The sequence below is a fragment of the Pocillopora damicornis genome, chromosome 9 (genome assembly GCF_964200805.1).
Source record: "Pocillopora damicornis chromosome 9, jaPocDami1.2, whole genome shotgun sequence".
Lineage (NCBI taxonomy): Eukaryota > Metazoa > Cnidaria > Anthozoa > Scleractinia > Pocilloporidae > Pocillopora > Pocillopora damicornis.
In genome coordinates this window covers 686,939-707,256 of record NC_142678.1, presented here as the reverse complement: position 1 = coordinate 707,256, position 20,318 = coordinate 686,939, and the positions used below count along the sequence as shown (strand labels likewise).

At 38.6% G+C, this 20,318-nt stretch overlaps 1 protein-coding gene across 2 annotated transcripts in view; it reads left to right on the top strand.

The window, feature by feature from the left end:
- Window positions 1–20,318, top strand: part of LOC113685710 (transformation/transcription domain-associated protein) — a 71,986-nt gene that overhangs the window by 6,974 nt on the left and 44,694 nt on the right. For both annotated transcript variants that reach the window (XM_089181859.1, XM_089181858.1), the window contains exons 17-63: window positions 508–703; window positions 966–987; window positions 1,105–1,221; window positions 1,557–1,649; window positions 2,284–2,353; window positions 2,820–2,877; window positions 3,016–3,069; window positions 3,454–3,492; window positions 4,117–4,213; window positions 4,433–4,527; window positions 5,240–5,348; window positions 5,826–5,882; window positions 5,984–6,071; window positions 6,532–6,610; window positions 7,050–7,139; window positions 7,259–7,369; window positions 7,506–7,595; window positions 8,139–8,264; window positions 8,734–8,804; window positions 8,931–9,034; window positions 9,262–9,385; window positions 9,486–9,633; window positions 9,990–10,075; window positions 10,196–10,307; window positions 11,033–11,113; window positions 11,496–11,594; window positions 11,926–12,000; window positions 12,512–12,538; window positions 12,915–12,962; window positions 13,077–13,163; window positions 13,678–13,774; window positions 14,211–14,275; window positions 14,557–14,613; window positions 14,962–15,066; window positions 15,650–15,715; window positions 15,933–16,022; window positions 16,551–16,679; window positions 17,099–17,212; window positions 17,625–17,717; window positions 17,887–17,957; window positions 18,044–18,092; window positions 18,216–18,272; window positions 18,365–18,432; window positions 18,534–18,645; window positions 19,006–19,095; window positions 19,540–19,704; window positions 20,075–20,157. In XM_089181859.1, the coding sequence (XP_089037985.1) occupies window positions 508–703; window positions 966–987; window positions 1,105–1,221; window positions 1,557–1,649; window positions 2,284–2,353; window positions 2,820–2,877; window positions 3,016–3,069; window positions 3,454–3,492; window positions 4,117–4,213; window positions 4,433–4,527; window positions 5,240–5,348; window positions 5,826–5,882; window positions 5,984–6,071; window positions 6,532–6,610; window positions 7,050–7,139; window positions 7,259–7,369; window positions 7,506–7,595; window positions 8,139–8,264; window positions 8,734–8,804; window positions 8,931–9,034; window positions 9,262–9,385; window positions 9,486–9,633; window positions 9,990–10,075; window positions 10,196–10,307; window positions 11,033–11,113; window positions 11,496–11,594; window positions 11,926–12,000; window positions 12,512–12,538; window positions 12,915–12,962; window positions 13,077–13,163; window positions 13,678–13,774; window positions 14,211–14,275; window positions 14,557–14,613; window positions 14,962–15,066; window positions 15,650–15,715; window positions 15,933–16,022; window positions 16,551–16,679; window positions 17,099–17,212; window positions 17,625–17,717; window positions 17,887–17,957; window positions 18,044–18,092; window positions 18,216–18,272; window positions 18,365–18,432; window positions 18,534–18,645; window positions 19,006–19,095; window positions 19,540–19,704; window positions 20,075–20,157 (4,164 nt within the window). The remainder of the gene's footprint in view (window positions 1–507; window positions 704–965; window positions 988–1,104; window positions 1,222–1,556; window positions 1,650–2,283; window positions 2,354–2,819; window positions 2,878–3,015; window positions 3,070–3,453; window positions 3,493–4,116; window positions 4,214–4,432; window positions 4,528–5,239; window positions 5,349–5,825; window positions 5,883–5,983; window positions 6,072–6,531; window positions 6,611–7,049; window positions 7,140–7,258; window positions 7,370–7,505; window positions 7,596–8,138; window positions 8,265–8,733; window positions 8,805–8,930; window positions 9,035–9,261; window positions 9,386–9,485; window positions 9,634–9,989; window positions 10,076–10,195; window positions 10,308–11,032; window positions 11,114–11,495; window positions 11,595–11,925; window positions 12,001–12,511; window positions 12,539–12,914; window positions 12,963–13,076; window positions 13,164–13,677; window positions 13,775–14,210; window positions 14,276–14,556; window positions 14,614–14,961; window positions 15,067–15,649; window positions 15,716–15,932; window positions 16,023–16,550; window positions 16,680–17,098; window positions 17,213–17,624; window positions 17,718–17,886; window positions 17,958–18,043; window positions 18,093–18,215; window positions 18,273–18,364; window positions 18,433–18,533; window positions 18,646–19,005; window positions 19,096–19,539; window positions 19,705–20,074; window positions 20,158–20,318) is intronic.

The following is a 20,318-nucleotide window of genomic DNA, read 5'->3' as shown; positions in this document are numbered from 1 at the left end:
GAGATTGTCAATTACTACAAACATGTAGACTTAATTAGAACTGAAGATCAGATCAGATGAGATCAGAAAACAGAACTTTACAATTTTACCAATTCATTTAACAATTGTCACAATATGATGATGATAAAAATGAAGGATTTCCATATTTCCTTATTTCCATATCCAAGAGTTCATGGTGCTTTTGGAACTTTGATGGAAATTTGGCCAGACTGCATTGAGAAGTTCATAGTTTTTTTTAGAGGAAAGTTAAATTCCATAAAGGATACAGTAGACCTTTGTAGGTGTCTTTTCAAAAAAAAATTTTATTGTGCTATATAAAGCATAGCCACCATAAACTATGTATCAATTAAAATGTTATGAAATTCACTATTCAACAAAAATTATTTTGTCTTAGCTTGATCTAATTGTAGACCAAATGGGCTGTGGCAATGTGAAATGGACAATGTTTCTTTGAGCGAACTAATTGCATATCAAATCTGACGACACAAATGATAATAATTTTTTTAGCCCTCAAATGAGTGAAGTCCAAGCACAGCAGCAGTCTTCATCACAATCAACATCAGTTATACCATCTGTAACAACAAGCACAGCTGCTGATCGCAGCTCAGTGTCCAGCATAACTTCAACTTCCACTGCTTCAAGTTCCTCCTCAGCAGCAGTTGAAACCCAGTCTTCAGACAAACAGGATCAAGATGTGACAAAGGTTTAAACAGTTACATGTATTTACATGCAGAGATAATAAGTAACTCAAAAGCTAACAAACATCAATGCCATGAAATTACATTTTACCAGCTTCAGTAAATCAAATTCAGGAAGATTTTCTAAATATTAGTATATTTTTTATTACTGGTATCTTATATTTGATGGGTTATTTTGTAATAATCATTGCAACGAGCCTCCCTCTTTTGGGGTGAGTTATAACTAGTTAAAATAAATAATCTTTATTTTTCTTTGTTTCCTGATAGAAAATGGCTGGCGCTTCAGCTGGTAAGCTATTGTTCTCAAATAACATTTTTTTTTTACAATTATTCTTCATCTAGAAAACATACAAATATTGATGTACTGTACATGTGTTCAAAATGGTTCTTTTCCTTGAAATTTTAGTGGGTCCCAGTCCCCCAAATGCCTTCTCTGTTCCTGACTGTCGCAGTATGGTGAAGACTCTTGTGTGTGGAGTTAAGACAATCACATGGGGTGCAGGTTCCCGCAAGGTAATGGGAGGTAAGATATTTCACTTGGTGTAGATTATGACATGTTTTCTATCAGTTTTCTAGACAGGAGTGAGGGCATTATAACATTGCTGTTTAATGACAAATGGCACATTCAAAGCACATATTAAGTGTTGGCTCTAGTTATCACCTTGCTAAGCCTTCTTTCAAATATTTCAAATCTCATGTGAAAGTTTCCAGAAATCTACTTTGAGGACTACTGAGAGCACTTGGAGTTCTTTTTCCTAAGTATGCTTGTGTCATCCACTTAGTAACAACATCATCTTTCCCCCAATAAATGTTCTTTCACCATATTAAGGACTCAATATTGGTTTCACTTTCTTAAAGCTGCAAATGATATCAATGCTCCTGCATCAGCTCAGGCCAATAAAACATTCCTTCCATGGGAGACACATCTATTCACAAGACTTCTGAAATATGGTGAGGATAAGTATAGGGTTCTGGGTAGACTTTTTTTAGTGTAGGCCTATAGCCATGGCTTAAGGATATAGATTCTAAACATGGTCCTCTGCTACAAACTACAAGTTGAATGAATCAGGTCCAGCCACAGTACTACTCAAAAGTAAGTTGGCAATCTTGACTTGAAACTTGATCTTTGATCCTCAAAAATATCAGGAATTGAGGCTCGAGAATCAAAAAGAGAGGTGCTTCAAGCTGTAGCTTGGACATTCAGGGCTTGAAGACACCATCCAATACAGTTCTGCTTGAGGCTGTAAAGGTCTTGTGGGATACATTCAGTGTCTGCACAGAGTTGATTGATTTAAGTTTTGGCAGGGTGTGACCCTGCAGGAAGTTTCTTCTACCAGTAATATCTGGACTTGGAACTTGATCCTTGATTCTCAAAACTTTTGAGAATTAGGAATAGATTAAGGCTTGAGTTTCAGGAAGCGAGTTTCAAGGGACTGTCAATATACTTTTTTAGTAGTACCATAGTTGTAGTTCATAGGCTAACTTGTTCAAAACCAAGTGACCCACATTGTAGAATCTTATCCCAGTTTCCATAGCATGAAGCTGCTTATTAAATTTGCTGACACACTTAAATTTTGAATTTTAGCCCTTCAGGCTTTAGATATTTATCAAGTGTCTATCAGTCCTAATGGACAGTATTATCTCAGGCCTCCAAGGTATGTTATAAATTCTTCTCACTTTCTGCCCTTGTGCCATACATTTCTTGTCATTTTAGCTCGAAGAATTTGGCATTAAATCAGTATCTCATAGAATATATTTCTTGTTCTTCTTATCACCTGCTTGAAAATGCACTGACATTGCCAGGAGAAATTTCTTTTTGATCACCTCTAGGACTTAAAGGGTTAAGTTTTTACAGTTTGTGACGTGAAATTATTCGGATTTATGATTCTGTTAACAAAACCCTTTAACCTCAAAAAGTGATTAGCACCTTAATTCCCCTGACATTATCACAGTAAAATCAAATATTAAGGTTATAAGAATAAACAAAGTGACCACCAACTTGGGAAGATCTGGATTTTTCAGTAAATTCTCCTTTTTTACCCTTTAGCAAATGTAAAGAAAATATGTAAACTGATGTTTGGGTATAAAGGGCTGAATCACATGTCCTTGTTTACTATTCAGTTCTCAGCAAGTGAGAATGAAAGAAGAAAAGGAAATCTTGGAACACTTTGCAGGAGTTGTAAGTACAATGTACTTTGTGCTTGTATTGTGTATCTTCACTGGGTCATGGTTATCTTGCTCTTACTCAAGAAGTTAAAAACAGTTAGGGGACCAAAACTTATCTTGGTAAGGATTTTTTTTTCTGTATCTTGTGTAGTTTACTATGATGAATACATCTACCTTCAAGGAGGTCTTCACTGCAAGTATCAAGGTATTTGTAACTCTCATAAACAAATTCAATTATTATTGGCAATATTTTACCAGGCTGGTCCGGTTCAGCTGCAAGCTGGTTTTGATGGGGGCCTGAAATCCTGTTTGTTGTTTATTTGATTTTTGAATCTTTGCCTAGAATTTGCCTTCTCCAAGGAAGGTGGATACAGCACATGGGTGTGATTTGTAGTTAATTTTGTTAGCATTATAACAAATACTTTCCCAAAGTGGGGATAATGATGATACAGCTGTATATATGTAATGTTTGATAATACTTACTGTACTAAACAAACAGCAAATCATATTTAAAAAGGTGCATGGTTTTTTTTTAATGGTGTCCAGATGTTTTATGAATTTTAAACTGACTGTTTTATTCCTCTTTCAGTATCTGGTGGAGAGAATACACACAAATTATGCTCTGCAGGTGAAAACCGATGATTTGTGTATAATTATGTGCAATGTAGTGAGGTCCTACACAAAGCTGATGTGCAAGAGAATGTGGATGACAACATGCTTTCCCCCCTTCCCATACATGTTTAATTGGCTGTGATACTCTGAGAAAAGGTCAGAGTATCACAGCCAATTAAAAATTACGGAAGGGGGGGGGGGGACATTGATTATTAGGTGTTTCTATGGCTAAAATTGCTAGATATTATTACCAAACTTACACAAAGCTTCTCCAGAATAATTCAAAGTAAAGAAGTTGGAAGAATGGGGTGATATAACAAATTGCTGGTTCATGGTTCATTTACAGTTTGAATATACTAATTAAAATCAATTTGAACATGAAGAAGAACAGAAAGAACTCTTTTCAATGTCCAGGACTGTAAAAAATCCACTTCTCCCTTGTTCTCTCCATAGATTTCTCATAATGTTGGTAGCTCTGACAAAATGTTATTCAATTGAGCAATACCCCTTTGATGACAATTGTCTTTTTTCTCATCACATCTTTGCTTAAAATGTAGTGATATTTTAGATAAGGAATAATTTCTGGTCGCTTCTCAAATGAAAGTTAAAGGGTAATTTTGCATGTGTGGTCGTCTTTCAGATCATCCCAAATTCCTTTCTGGCCAATCCCAACACCTCAGCCACTTTTGCTACAATCCTTGTACGGTTCCTTCTGGACAGACTGGATGAAATGGGAAGTAAGTTTTACATGTAAATGAAGGAAACAAAAACAAACTAATTGTTTAGTGTATCAATCCTGGACTTGAAATTCTCTTTTTTTTTTTCAAATTTTATTGACCATTACTTTTAAATTAATCATGGTACACTACTACACCCAAAGAATTAAGGAAGAAAAATGACCGTAGGAAAGATAAATCTGAGCAATATTAATGCTTTTGTGAATTGTTCTTTTTTAGCAAACATGGAGCGCTCTAACTTATATCTGAAGTTGTTCAAGTTGGTGTTTGGTTCAGTTTCTTTGTTTGCATCTGAAAATGAACAGATGTTGAAGGTGAGAGGAACTTTGTGAAGCCACATCCATGTAACAAAAACTTTGTTCTCATGAGTACATGTACATGAACTATTGAATAATGTAACCATCACCCTAATTTCCAACTGTTTTGGTTACCATGAGGAGTAAAAGTGTTTGTTGTAGCAAAATCTGCCAATGAAGCTGTAATTTGTTATAGTTTTAATGAAGTAAATTTCATCTGACCTGCACATGAAAATCAAGCAAAAAATGATCCTTGCAAGGGAGCTGTAATTTTAGCAATTGCAGAAAAGAGGCCTCATGCTATGACAGTTTCGAACCCAGGACACTCAGATTCTAGTTTGGCACTACCACTAGCTTTAGGAACAAATTTTAGAAGGGTTCTTCTTTCCTAGGGAGGAAACTGATCAATATTTATTGAGAAGTAAATTTTATTTTACCTGCACATGAAAATCATATAAAGCAATGATCCTTGCAGGTGAGCAAGGATAATTGGAGATTTTTTACCTATTGTTCACAGTTTTAAATCAGAGTGAGATAAACATTTCAATAAAATGAGATAATATTAATAATATTTTTAAAAAATTATTCTTTTCACCTTTTCCTAAAATTTCTGGTGACAATTTTATGAGTACAGGTTGTCTGGGACTTTGAAAATTCTGGAGGTTGGCTCCAAACAGTTCTGTAACTTCCACATCACTGAATACCTTGACTGTTTGATTTTCTTTTGTAGCCTCACTTGCATGAGATTGTGAACCGATCCATGCAACTTGCCTGCACCTCTAAGGAGCCATACAATTACTTCCTGTTGCTGAGAGCACTGTTTAGATCCATAGGAGGAGGTAAACATCGCAATCCTATAAACTGATGATAATTATCAATGCCAATTTTTTACTCTTGGAATTGAACTTTACAGTTGTACAGTGTTTTCTTAGGGTCCTGAACTTACTTTAAACCTGTTGGGTTGTCTGATTAACAAATGGATCCCAAGTTGGCCTGCTGTGAATTTGTGCTCTAATAGATTATCAAAATGTGGTAAGAACAAGAAAGTAGCACAGCCAAGTATGTCACTGAAGTTCAAACCACAATTTGATGTCTCCTCATATCTTTTACTGAACATACCCATGGCAACATGAAATCTACCAGTATTTGTTTACATGATAAAGAAGTATAGTGTTTTAATGATGACAACATCTTTTTGTCTTTCCTCTCCTGGGTCATAAGTAAAAACCAATCAAACTATGTGTTTAATTCTGCTTATTATAGAAATACTGTTGGGAAAAATATTAATGTTGATTATGATGTTATTTTATTTTTAGGAAGTCATGACTTGCTGTATCAGGAGTTTTTGCCTCTCTTACCAAACCTTCTACAAGGTCAGTTTATCTGGTAACCTAAGATTCATTTTCTCACTGTTGTTTTGCAAACTTCCAGACTCTTATGGCTTTTTTTCCTTCAACTCTTATTCCTTTTTTAGGTTTGAACAACCTTCAGAGTGGAATTCATCGTCAATACATGAAAGATCTGTTTGTGGAGCTGTGCCTCACAGTACCTGTCAGACTGAGGTAGAACAGAAAACTGGCTTACTAATTTTTAAGGCTCAGAAAACGCATTTGGGATTATATTTCTAGTGAAAGAGTGTTAAATTTTCTGATCAATGTATAAAGCTACCATATTTGATAGGTGAGATCAGATGAAATGCGAAGTTAATATGAAATTGTACCAGAGAGAGCTGGTATTGAGAGTGACAAACAGTGAAGGAAAACAGGGTCTAGCAAAAACATTATTTCTTCAAATCCTGACCTCCCCCCCCCCCCCACCCCCTTTTTACTGGTTCATTTGCTCGAGGCTTTCCTCAATCTTAACAATCCTATATAGAGGCTTAAACACATGATTGGAATATTTAGAACTTGCCTGCCAAAAAGATGCCTGCTATGTGAACTACCGGTTTATTTTCTTAACTGATAGATCAGTTTGACCCTTTTTCTTCTTAATCTAATGATTTATTCCTGTTTGTTGTTTCAGCTCACTTCTTCCCTACCTACCCATGCTCATGGATCCTTTGGTGTCTGCTCTGAATGGGTCCCAGACCCTTGTCAGTCAGGTACTAAGCTTCCTATCTATAATAATAAAGTGTGGTTCAACTAAGAGACAAACGTATGTGGGATTGTCGCGATTTTGCATTGTTTCAAGTCAAGAAAAGTTGTGTTACCTCTCACCCTTAAGATGCAGAACTACGAGCATTTGTGCCAAAGTTTTGCAGTGTAAACCCTTTGCCCCTAGCGAGATATTCCTTTGCCTTATGCAATCGAAATGCACTTTAATACCAATCGATACAGAATTTGGTATGAAAGGAAAGATTTTTGGGAAGAAAAGTTGATATAGTAAAGTAATATGACTGTATCATTTGAGTGAAAAATTCTTGGCGACATTTTATGACAAACATTTTGGAAGATAAATTGCACTTCAGGATTCATAGTTATGCAAGGAAAATGATTCAAATTTGCAACATGGTAACATGAAGATCTTTGTGATGTTGTCAGGGCCTGAGAACTTTGGAGCTGTGTGTTGACAATCTTCAGCCAGATTTTCTGTACGACCATATTCAGCCAGTGAGGGCTGAGCTTTTTCAGGTTTGTTGATTATCCACCTCGTTTTATGTAATTTTCTTTCTTGATTGAGGTAGCTCTCTACTTACTTTGTCCTCCCTGAATATCAAAAGGTTTTAATAATCGAACGTTTGATTTTCCAGGCTCTATGGAAAACACTGCGAAATCCACATGACAGCATTGCTCATGTTGCCTTCAGGGTTTTGGGTAAATTTGGTGGCGGTAATCGGAGAATGTTGAAGGAACCCCAAAAGGTTGGTTGGTTTAACAGATTCCCTCGTTTGTAAAAGGTTCCACTGTAAAGCTCAACGTTTCCCATCTTTCTTCTATTTACTCATCTGACACTTTCAAACACGTACTGAAAAAATATTTTTGTTTTCTTTCTTCCAGCTAAAATATAACAACGCTGAAACAAAGGGGCCATGTCTATCAATATTTTACCCAGAAAATACTAATCCTGTTTCACTTCCCGTGACAGCTGTAAGTGTTGAAGCACTCGTTTTCTGTTGAAGAAGTGGCTGTTTATAATTTTATTACTTATTTCAATCTTTTTAAGTTAGAGTAAGCAATTTTAAATGAGCATCAAAATTCATCCCTGATTGTGTCCTTTTGCCTTTCACCGCTTTATGATTGGTCAGACAGAAAATCAGTGTCACCCACTCAGCCAATCCGATACAAGACTAAAGTAGAACCCTGTTAACTCAAACTCCCAAGGGAAACAAAAAATGATTTCAAGGTAGCAGAGTTCGAGTGGGCTCAAGGGAAACCAGATCGTGTTTGAGTTACCGTGGGTTTGGGTTAACCGGGTTCTGCTGAAAAAGCAATTGCAACTTGCTTAAGATACCATATTTGTTTGTAGTTCATGCAATGTGCTTGTCTTTGCTTTGATTTCCCGTTTACTCCATGTGAAATTTTCCTTACTGGCAGGTGTAATTCCTTGGTTTTGGTTTTACGACATTTAATTGAAGCGCGGTCTGATTACTTTAGCGTATAATGAAATGTTGATGTTGTTGTCTGTGGTAGGTAATCGAAAGAGCATTAACAGTACTCAAGACCCTTCCTCCCAACATGGCGGCGCTTCCTCAGCAGTCACCAATGCAGATTGATCACACTGTATTCTACAGGAAGCAGGCTTGGTTGGTTGTACAGGTAATTTATGTTTCCTCGATACCCTAGTTCAGAGGGAGTCCAGGCGCTTGTCAGTGAGTTGGATCTCAGAAATTTGCGAAGTACACAGAATCTGCATTCTGCTCTAAATTTTCAAAATGTTCTTTCCCTTTCTCTTCTCTTCCCTTCCTTTCCCTTCTATCCACTTTTCTTCGTTTCCCCTTCCCTACCTTCTCTTCTCATCTCTTCTCTTCGTACCATTTTCTTTTTCTATTCTTCTCTTCTCAATTCCGTTTTCCTCTTCTCTTAATTTCCTTTCCCTTCGCTTTTCATCCCTTCCTCTCTCCTTCCCTTTCTTCTTTTCCCTTCTTTTCCTAATCCATTCCTTTCTCTCTCCTTTTGCAATCACATTTACTCAACAAATATAAAGATAAACTACCTTAGATTTACGTGTAAGTGTCGCTAGCTAGAGAACTTGTCATTGGATTCACTCGTCCCTTTTTTGTTGTAGTCTTTTCTTATAGCCATAATGTCTCTTGAAGACACTGAAGCGATATTTCAACAAGTCTTGCAACACAAGAGGTATGAGACCACCAAACTATTAGCATAGGTTAGATAGTTAAGCTAGTTAAGCTACATGATATATGCCTTGGTTTCAGCTTTGCCCTGAAATATTCTCTCGTTACTGATGTCTATTTTTCCTCTCAGCTTTAGAACTGAAAAACCTCCCATTTGTAACAAGACAGCTGTACCACCCTGTCCGGATGAACCATCGAAGAAAGTGTTTGAGCAAGCTATCACTGGTGCATTGTGTAAGTAGGCAATGCCAGACTTTATATTTTATCCAAAGTAGCTTGGAAAGTAATCACTTGTAACTTACATTTATCTCGGGACAAATTCAGAATCCAATCTATTGCTTAATGTATTGTTGAAAGAGTCGTGTTTGGCCGCTAGGTCTGCCACGTCCGTTTGACGGGGCGTGGAAACCTTACATGTAATGGAGATAGATGATGTAAATTTTGCATTTTTCTCCCCATAGTATCTGGAACAATAAAAGAATTAAAGTCAGAGGCAGTTCCTTTTGTGTCGCAAATTGTGCGACATTACACCATTGTGGGTGTGGTCCAACAAGCCGGACCGTGTCCGATCAAGACTCAGGCAAGGTAACTGACAACTCATCGTTAAAGTGCTTCGGGTGCATTTTTGCCAAAAAAGGAATAAGAAAATGATCGATTGATTAATTTTTGCTCCTGGATCTTCAAGGAATCGCCGAGGAATTGACGTACATGCCATGGTTGATGCTATAGCAGCAGTAATGTCGATGGAGGATAAGGAATTTTACAAAGTGGGTGAATTGGCTGTGGCTGTCATGATTGAAACTGCAAGCGCAATAACAGGAGATCCATACAAGGTTAGTATGGTGGCAGAAGAAAAAAAACCGGTAAACAAAGTCTTAACCACACTTGTGTTTTAGTTATTTCCCTAAAAGGTTTCGATGCCTAAATGTTGTCCGTGAGTGGCGTTTTAGTATTGACCTGATAGTATAGTGTGAATAAAGCAAAACTTAGTGTTGGCGCTGCAGGCTGCGGGTTTCTCTGCGGGAAGAGCAGTGTTCGTGCCGAAGCGCTTATAGTGAGGGCAGTTTGCAGGCTATCTTCTTACTCCCTCTTACTTTGGCAGACGTTTTAGGGTTCTGAAAGTGGCAGATTCTACTTGAATATTGGCTTTTTGATTAAAAACTGAGGGGACGATCTTGTCATCTTGTAGGCTGCAAGGCTACCTTTGTTTGAATACCTTTCTGAAAAACTATGTGGATGTTGTTACGAGAGGGCGTGGTTTGCAAAGAATGGAGGGTAAGTTGCATACCTTACTTTTCAAACTTTAATTTGATGTTTCTGTTAATTCTTGTACTTCTTAATCGGCATGCTCAACAGACAAATAAAATACATTTTATTTGTTGGTTTATTGTTCAGTTGCACGGCCATCAACTTCCTAATGCAGAAAATGCCTGTTCAATGGATCATTGAGCATCAACTGAACTTCATTAACGCATTGTGTTTTGTAATGATGGACCTCACAAACGAGGTGAGTAGGTGTTGCATAGAATGTCGTGTATCGTGCATGATAATCATCACCTAACTTTTTCTTCTTCCTCCTCGTTTGTAGGATTATTATAAGCCCCCTCTGTAATAAGCCCCCCTTTTCAATGAACCCCCTCTCTGTTTAGCCTCCCTCTCCATAAGCTCCTTCTGTCATAAGCCCCCTCTCCATAAGCTCCCCTCTCCGATTAACCCCCTCTGTAATAAGCCCTTTTCCCAATTAACCCCTCTTTAATAAGCCCCTCTTTAACAAAACCCTTCTCAAATAACCTCCCTCTATTTAACCCCCCTCTCCAATTAGACCCTGTCTAATAAGCCCCCCTCCGACGAACTCCTCTCTGACAAGCTTCTCTCTTCAATGTACCCCCTCCCTGATGATACTCCTTCTCTTATGAGCCGTCTCTTTGACAAACCCTCCCTCTCTGGGAAGCTTCCCTTTCAAATAAATTCTCCCTCTCCGATGAGCCTTCTCCCTTATTAGGGTCCCCCCCCCTTTCTCTAATACGCCTCTGACTCATTTATTTCCTTGAAAACTAGTTAAGAGAATCTGCTGTTACATCAGGGTAACATCCTTGAGTTGATAACTTTTGGTATCATTTTAAGATATTGTGAGGCGGTTTTATTCTTCCAGCTTTGTTAGATGTTGTAAGGGTAAAGACGACTCTGCTTAGTTTTTAAGGTTTGTCTTTGGTCTTTTTCTTTCCTTTTAAGGTGTCAGCTGGTACTGTTGACAGAGCTAAACAGACGTTAGAGGCTCTTCTTAAACAGTGTAATGCCCCCAAGGCTGGAGAGGTACGATAACAATGGATGCTCATGTATTTTTCTTCAGAAACTATCTTTTCAGAGAAGCAAACAGTCTGTTCAGTAATAGCTCACAGGTGACATCTAAATGTGGTGAGAACTAAAGAGTGGTATCTGAGGTACAGCTTAGGGTGTCATTGGTGTTGTTACAACATTCTGACGTCATCTGTGATCTATTACCGCACGGACCCAGAGCAACATGGAATTATTCAATATATTTTAACGTGGAATCTATTTATTAATCAGACATTATCCGTTCAGAGAAGCGAACATTTGAAGTTTTAGTTTAATGATGGTGATAAGACTCGTATTGTAATCTGTCCGACTGTTTATCAACGTTTGACTTCACGAACATGCTTCGATTTTGATTCAGGATAAAAATATTGCTACAGTGAGGGAAAAGGTCCTGCCTTCAGTCACTCAACATCTTGTAAAGGAAATTGTTTCACCAAACCAAACCATTCGGCAGCAGGTTAGTTCATGTGTTTTCTATACTTACACGTCGTTTAAAAGGTTTGATCTTACTAACTTGCTGTTACGAGAGCTTATCCTGTTAGCATACCACGAGGTGAGAGGAAAAACTGCTACCCCTCTCTATCCCTCCAAGGTGACTACTTGTGCACTTCCCCACCCCTCCCCCCTTCCCAGCAATTCGTTGAGTTCCTGGAAAAGTTTTTGATGGCCATTTATCCTCCAGGGTCGAAACAGGTCCAAGAACGTCAGAGAACGAAAGAGCTTTGCAAATCTGAATGGACACGAAATACCTGTTTCTACAAAATTAACGGGCACTTCTTTATCCACAGGCTCAACATTCTGTTTCTGTGCTTGCCGAGATTTACAAAACAACCGTTCACAATATCATGCTTCCCCACAAAGGAGTAAGTTGAATTTGTGCCACTTTTATCACTTCTCTGTTATGAAATTCGAGTAAAATGAAGAAAATGACCTAACTTTTCTAATGATTAAAACTGACCAATCGTAACAGTCACGCGCTACTCGAGGCGAACAGTCAATAATAACACTCCAAACTGACCAATCAGTTTTCACAGGTCAGACAAACAACTCCTCCTTGGACTCTGATCATGACTTTCGCTTCGGTTTTCGAAATGTTAATAATTATCACTAACAACAGCCTTTTCTTGGAAAAATTGGATACGATAAGTCCTCCATCATTTTTTTAAGGTAAACCAAGGGTACTAAGTCACAATCAAAGCTCAGTTTATTGCAAAAGACACATTGCAAACAGTAGCAAGAACAGATAACCTTTTACTCTAAAATGAAGTCTCTGGAAACGCGCATTAGAAACGTCAATCTAGGCGACCTAGTTGATCGAAAAAGTGTTTCTTTTTTTTTGTCCGGTAATTTTTTCTTTTTGATTTTTGTTTGTAGATTCTGGAAGACATGATTCCACCAAAGGTAGGATTCATCAAAGTAACACATGGTTAAAATGTAGCCAATGAACAGAGCGCATTCTAATGATTGATATATGAACAAAACCAAAGTAATAAAGACGAACAATCAGAGTGAAGGAAAATTTTTAAAGGAGCCAACGAGAACTCAAACTGAAACGAGCAAACTGTCTAAAGCGCGGGAAAACGCGGGTGTCCAAGTTGCGATCAGAGTTAGTCTTGCATCTGATTGGTTTAGAATTAACTCGAGCTTTAAAGACCAATCATTGAGCAGCGTGGGGTGAAAACCAACGCAATTGCAGATTACTTTCGGCACTTAATCGAAAACTGTTTAATTACCGTGAAAGCTTATTAAGAAGAGTGTCTTTTTCTGTCATTCTCAGAAACATCTTCTGCGTCACCAGCCAGTCAACACTCAGATTGCATTAATGGTATGACAGTTTCCATTATTATTTGTACGTAGTCCGAGTTTTATCTTTTTCCTTAGACAAATGTATCTCATTTGTTCTTCAAAATTTTATCTTTCCGCATTTTTCCCTTTGCAGGATGGTAACACGTTTTGTACGACGCTGAATCCTCGTTTGTTCACCATGGACTTAAGCATTATGGAACATAAGATATTCTTTCAAGAGGTACGATTATACATCAATGTTGAGTTTATATTTGATTTCAGACGTTTTCGTCTCATTTCGAGTGGTTTCGTCCGATTTTAGACGGTTCCATCCCATGTCGGACCGTTTCGTCTGATTTGAGACGGTTTCGTCTCATGTCGGACCGTTTTTTCTGATTTCAGTCGGTTCCGTCTGATTTCCGACGGTTCGGTCTCATGTCGGACGGTTTCTTTGTCAGATGGTTTCTCGTGTCATATGTTTTTGCACAGTTCCGTCCAGTTGTAGACATTCGGTCTTATTTCGAATGGTTTTTGTCTGATTTTAGGCGCTTCTTTCCGTCCAAAGTCGGACGCCTCCGTCTCATTTCAAAGTTGTTCATCTTATTTCTAACGGATTACACAGTTGTTTACCACGAACGGTGGTATTACAGTACCTTAAATGTCCTTTCAAGGGACTAGAATGTACATAAACATTGATTTTACTCTTACTCAGGAAGCAAGCTGAAAATGCTGGGTTTTTTTTCGTTTTCTCTCAGCTTCTTTCTCTGTGTGAAGCAGATGACACGCAACTTTCCAAACTGCCTTGTTATAAGGCAGTCCAGTCCCTGACTCCTCTTAGGAAAAGTGCTCTGAGTAAGTTCATTGACTCACATTTATAGGCACGCCTCTTTTCTACATATTGAGTTCTTACCTAGTCAACACAAGCAGGCTTTCTTTGGTAGTGGACATGATGTATTGTTTCAGAATGACTTCACGGAAAGCAGGATATACTTAGACGTTTTTACCTTCTTGCGAGTTAAAATTTTCATCTTCTTGGGACGAGAAGCATATCTCCCGAGACAAACCTTCTATCGCAAGAAGGGAGTTACTTAGTTTCGAGCAGTACTGCTCTTTGAGTTAGATCACTGACGGACGTTTTAGACACAAACAGTGTTTCCGCAAGGCTTGACTTGACATTATTGGAACGCGATTGTAAAAAAGGATTTGTGTAGGTAAGATTGTCGCCATCTCATTAAGGCAAGAGATTATCACAATAAGGTTTAACTCTCATTCCTTACAAATTTTACAGATGCCCTAACCGCTTGCCATTACATCGTTCAAGCGAAGGATAAAATCTTCACTGTGTTGTACAAGGTAAACAATTTACGGACCTGTAAAGCTGACACCTTCAATCATTTCTTGTAACATTGTCAAAGAAAACTTCTGTGTTTTTTGTGGCTAGAGTTGTAGTGAAGGGAACAAATATATATTTAAGCATTTTAGAATTTTGTTTTGTTAAAAAATGATCCTAAGTGAGCCAACCTTTTTGACTTGCGCGGAATTGTTTATTTGTGTACAGTTTCACATGCAACAAACGGAAGCACTTCACTTCTCAAAGAGATCTCCTGGCTAATAGATGTATTTTGTACATGTAGGCGTTGAACTCTCCTGTGACAGAAATACAAGAAGCTGCTAAGGATTCTATGAAGAAGGTAGTATTCTTTGTCACGAAAAACGAAGTGTACGTAGCTGGCGTTTTTGAGCAATTGCTTCTTCATAGCTTCGTTTCTCTTATATTGTGCATTTGTTATTGTTGCTTGAGAATGTGCATCGGTGCATTAGTTCATTTTTATTTCTTACTTGAAAGTAAACAATCTAGCTGATAAATCACTGAGTAGTAAAGTTCTTGATTGTCAAACAAATTCTCCTTGTCAGTGCCTTGGGGAATGCACAGAGAACAGTTTGAAGAATATGAATACTGATATTAGGGCTTAAAAGGCTAATGTATACATTCGGGACTACTTGACAAACTGATCAAACAGATGTTTGTGTTTTTCCAGTTCATGGCAGGAACTCAAGTAGACATGGAGCAGGTCCATATGAGCATAAGACCTCTGTTACTCAAGTTAGGAGACTACAGGAGTTTAAACTTACAGCTTATACAGGTTAGATAAGAACCGTATTAAACTACATTTCTTAAGTCAAAACATGTAAATGTTAAAAAATATTTGACAATGCTGTAGGATTTCGGACGGGTGCGTCCCATTTCAGGCGTGTGTGTCCCGTATGGAACGGGCGTGTTCCATTTCAGGCGTGTATGTCCCATTTCAGTTAGTGTGTCCTATTTCAGGCGGGTGTGTCCCATTTCGGGCGGGTGTGTCCCATTTTAGGTGGGTGTGTCTTATTTCTGGCGGGTGTGTTCCATATTGGACGGGTGTGTCCCATTTCGGGCTGGTGTGTCCCAATTCAGGCGAGTGTGTATCATTTCAGGCGGTTGTGTTTCATATTGGACGGGTGTGTCCCATTTCAGGCGGGTAAGTCTTGATTTCGACCGTTTCATTCGATTATGGGCGGTTTTTTGTTTTCAGACGGTCAGGAGGAGAGAATGTGGATGGAATTTTAAGACTAATTTTCGAACCTTTTTGCGTCAAAATGAGCTAAAAGTTTGAAGAGAAGTTAAACATTTATATTAAAAAAAAAAAAAAAAGTTTAATGGCTATACTTTCCCAAAACTTTGTATTCTTTCAGCGATTATCTCATTTGATGGAGCTCTTTCCAGCCAGTTTTAACGAGAAGCTCTGTGAGCAGCTCTTGGTAAGTTTTATTTCAGGGTTTTCAGTAACTTTTTACATAACCGGCTGCCGATGGTGTAATAGGCGGCTGTGCCCTAAAAGGGGCTATGAGGCGAAACCCTAACACCAGGACCTGCTTGCAGGCTCAACAGACAGCGGCAAGAGTTCTTCTTGGCAGCCGTAGAAAATGGCTCTAACATGTTTAAACACTTTGCTAATTGTACGTCCTTCTTTACTAGTCTCACTTAAGAAAGTGGATTGATGTCGTCACAACTGGTACAACGCAGGCGCAGCAAGCGGCTGGAAAAACAAACCACACTCCTGAAGATGTAAGTGAGTTTAAGTAGAAAAGCCTTCATTTGAGTAACGTGTTAAATTGTGCGTCGTTAAAGCATGCGTATCTATGGCGTGACCAATACCACTCAAATGTAAGCTGCAAGTGTTGTCATGTCTCTTGAGAATCGCTTTCGGGCAGTGATCGGAAAAATCCGATTCCTTACCGACGCGCAGCTCACGAAACGAACTGAATCCAACAGGTGGATTGTAATTGAAGAAATTGCAGGAAATATGCCTGATAAAAGCGCAGGCTCACCCGGGCTGGAACCGGTGCTTCTTGGATTTTAGTCAGGCCCTACCACCAATTGAGCCACGAAGCAACGTGTAGTTGGGAGCGGGGAAAATTTTGATGTGATTTTTGTTTCCCTGAAAGAAGTTTGAAAGCAAAGAAATAACTGCGGGTTAGTGGAATGGCAGAGCAACAAGCTTCGTTAACCCGCGGAACAAAACTCTTCTCGTAGGACTCTCGTGTTTTAAAGTGATCTACGCATGATATTTCTTTAATTTTTTTTTCTTGCCAGTTTGCTCAAGAATTGAAAATCTGTGCTTCGATCATCAACATGTTCTACTTAATTCCTGCTGCGTCATCGAAGCTGATTGAACATCTCGTTACCTTGGTGCTGAAGGCAGAGAAAGCTCTTCTGATGGAGGTTAACAATAATTGGTTTTAGAGCCGTTTGCAATGAGGGTCAAAACACCAAAGCCAAAATAATCCCAGTGACCAGTCAAAGGTTAACATTATCATTAGCCAATGATACCTTAGAGTGAAATCAAACAAACTGCTTGAAGCGCGGGAAAAAGCGAATGGTCAAGCCCGGATTGTCTTTTGTTTTGCATCTGATTGGTTGAGAGGATGGTGCGGGTTTTCTGGACCAGTCACAGAGCAAAATTAAGATAAACGAAAGCAATCCCGGATTACTTTCAACGGTTTGATTTATGTGATAAGTCCATGACTCCCTTCTGCAGCCGATTTAAACACAAAGCCGCTTATCGATAAATAATCTTGTAGACGGTTGAATGATAACCGATTTGAACATATTTATTTGGGTTATTTGTTGACACTGTTTAGATTGGAAGCCCGTTGAGAAAGCCACTGTTGAAGTTCTTGGTTCGCTATCCTATCCAGACCGTGGATTATTTCTTGTTGCAACTTGCAGGATCCCAAATGAACCGTCTGTTGATGGTAAGTAACTTTCATTTCCAGCAAAATTTCAACAGATGGGTGTCCTTTCCGTCGGGAAAATATCAGGATAAAACTAAGAGAATGAAGCTCTGTGATGCGGACCGTTACTGCTCCCGTCTCATCGCAGCTTAAGGTGGTATATCTAACACCTTAACCTCTGAAGAGTGAGTAGCATCCAATTTCACCTTACAATATCACCCCTGAATGACATTATGGTCACGAAAATAAAGGAAAAGATCACCAACTAAAGAAGCTCTTGATTGTTAAACAAATTCTCCTTGTCAGTATCGTAGGAAATGTATAGAGAACAGTATGGAGAATATAAAGACTAATATTAGGATGTAAAGGTTAATTGCAGCTCACCTGCGTTGTTCATTTCTTTACTGGTGGTGTTATCTCTCTCTCTTCACAGTACATCCTTAGCCAAGATATCTCCAAACCTTTGAGACAGACTTTAGAGGCACACTCCTTAAAACTAGTTAACAGTACTTTCAGTATTCCTCAGGTAGGTTTCCCTCACTGAATTCACTGAGACATCGTTTGTAAACAAGTGTTCTTGGAAATAATATGCGATCCTTCCAAGAGGCTCCTCGACGTGATAGGAAAAAATTCCAAATCTGAGATAATAAATTCTCTTTTACTAAGTCGTTCATGCAATGCTCTCTTCTTATCAGCCCTCAGAGGATCAAGTTTCAGCTCTTCAGAACAAGATGGAGTTACAAAACCAAGGCATTAAGATCATCAGGTTTGACAAGTTTTGTTTTTTCCCCTTCATTTGGGTTCTCGCTAAGGTGATTGAATCTTAATCTCTCAACAACTTTAATCAACCAGGTTGATGGTGAAGTTTAACGATTCATGGCTTCCAGAACACCCTGTTTTGGTGAGTGCTACAACATGTGCATTGCTCTGACCACATGTTGTGTTGACATATTTTTTAAAGGTTTTGAAATTTTGTGCGAAATTCTTGAAAAAGTTGTAATAAAAATTCTCTTTGCACTGATAGATTGGCCATTTACGAGGAATATGGGTATCTAATAGTTTTCAGGACAGGCTCAAAAAGGTAAGGATATGTTTTTCTATGGAGCTCTTTGGAACTGAAAGTCTGTGTTTTCAACATTGTGTAATTTTCGTTTTCTCTTTTTTTCCTTCCAGGATGGAACACCAATTCATCGCTGGAGAGAACCAAAGCTGTTAGCAAAATGTTTATTGAACTACATCAAGTAAGTCGGAGTTACGTTTATGTCGTGTTTCTGGATGAAGGTCTTTCTTCTTTCTTCTTTCTCTATAAACCAAACAATGTTCTTGGTCTCCTCCATTTTAGGCATAAACCATCGGAGGTGGAATTACTCTTCCAGTTACTTCGTGTGTTCACCATTCGTCATGTTCCTGACTTCCATTTTCTGAGAAAATTTCTAGATGAAACAGTAGCCAAGGTAAGTAAAGTTTACTTCCGCTTCCTTTCGGGAGAAATGAATGTTTATAAGTGTGTCTTAGTGTTAGAGGCAGAAGAGATTCCTGCCTGGGAGTCATTCCAATGTGTTCGGAGGTAACCTGTAAGCGTTAGCCCCTCTGGCGAAGAGCTAAACGTTAGCAACTTAGGTTAAGAAAACCAAATAATTCTGTGATGATCTAAGACTCACAAAGAGCACAGCCATAACCTCTTGCTTGTTATGAGTATTGTTGCAATTGAAGTGAATGGTGTGGTCTTTTGATCAAAAGGTTTATTTGTTTTAAATGATTTATTCACCTATTTATTTATTTTTGTTTTCTTATTTTTACCCCTTTTTCACCAGGGTTACACGGTGGAACAAAAGAGAATTGTTTTCTTCAAATTTGTGGAACTGTTTCATGATCAGAATTTTCCTCAGGAACTTAAAGCCAAGGTGCTCTTTACAATAAACTTAGTTAGCTAAACCTGAACGCCCTAACTAGGTTTGATTTCTAGCAATCGGCGGCTCAAGCCATTCTTAAAACGTTCACTGTGTGTCCCTTCTCGTGCTCTGGTAAAGTGTTAGCGAGGCCTCTTACGCCAATCGCTCCAAGGGCTGTTTTTTCCGGTTTTATATTTGACGCAAGGCATAAACGCTGTCAATTTTGGCTGTAGGCGCTGTTGCACGTGGACAGGGCGTGAAATGGTAGTGACGTGATGTTGACGCAAGGTATTATGCGAGATAGAATCTCGCATGCCTGCATCTCTCATACTTGCCGTATCTCTCATCTGAATAAAAATTCTGTCTGGTCTACCAATTACCTTCTTTTATAAGTTAAGGTTTAATCGTTGTACACTGGTAACTCACTTCGATATACTTGTTCTATTTTTTCCTTAGGCCTTGCAGTATGTGTTGATTCCCATGTTTCAAGTGTCGTTTGAGCGGGGGGAGGGTGACGGTCTGATAGGTGGACCCCCCAGCCCTGAACAGGACAGCAATGAAAATGTTATCAGCGTGTTTGTGTGTAAAGTTGTGGATCCTGATAATCCCTTTGGAACATCTGTAAGTAGAACTTTAATATTATCACTAAAAGTAATCCATTTTGATTTTGATAGACAGTCGCTTATAGCTCAGTCTGGGAGGCGCGGTGGCCTGACTTGCAGCGCGCTGAACTCCGTGACGAGAGGTCTGGGCTCGAGCCCTGGGCCCGAGCCCTGGACGTGTTTTGATGACAGAACAAATTTGTTTGGTACGAAAGGGTTTTCAGATATCTTCTTCAAGAGTACTCTCACCCGGTCGATCAGACCACACGACTATTGGCAGGTTTCGATGACAAAAATAAAGTTTTAAGTGTTGAGGATTTACATTCTTGGATCACTGGCATATTTTAGAACCCATGACAATTGTAGTATCTGTTTCTTTGTGATTGCAGGATGCAGTTCGTATTTTGTTGCTACAGTTCTCAGCGTTGCTGGTAGAGCACGCCTCACAACACATACATGACGCAGCAAACAAGTGGGTGAAGTGACTTTGAAACAATGTTTTATTTGCATGACTTAAAGAAAACAAATTGTGTTTTATGTAGTAATCGCGTCCTAGGGAGCTACCGAAAAATCATTCAAATTTAAAATAAAAAAATTTGCGTATTATTTTTGAGAGAGAAAACTCCTTTTTTG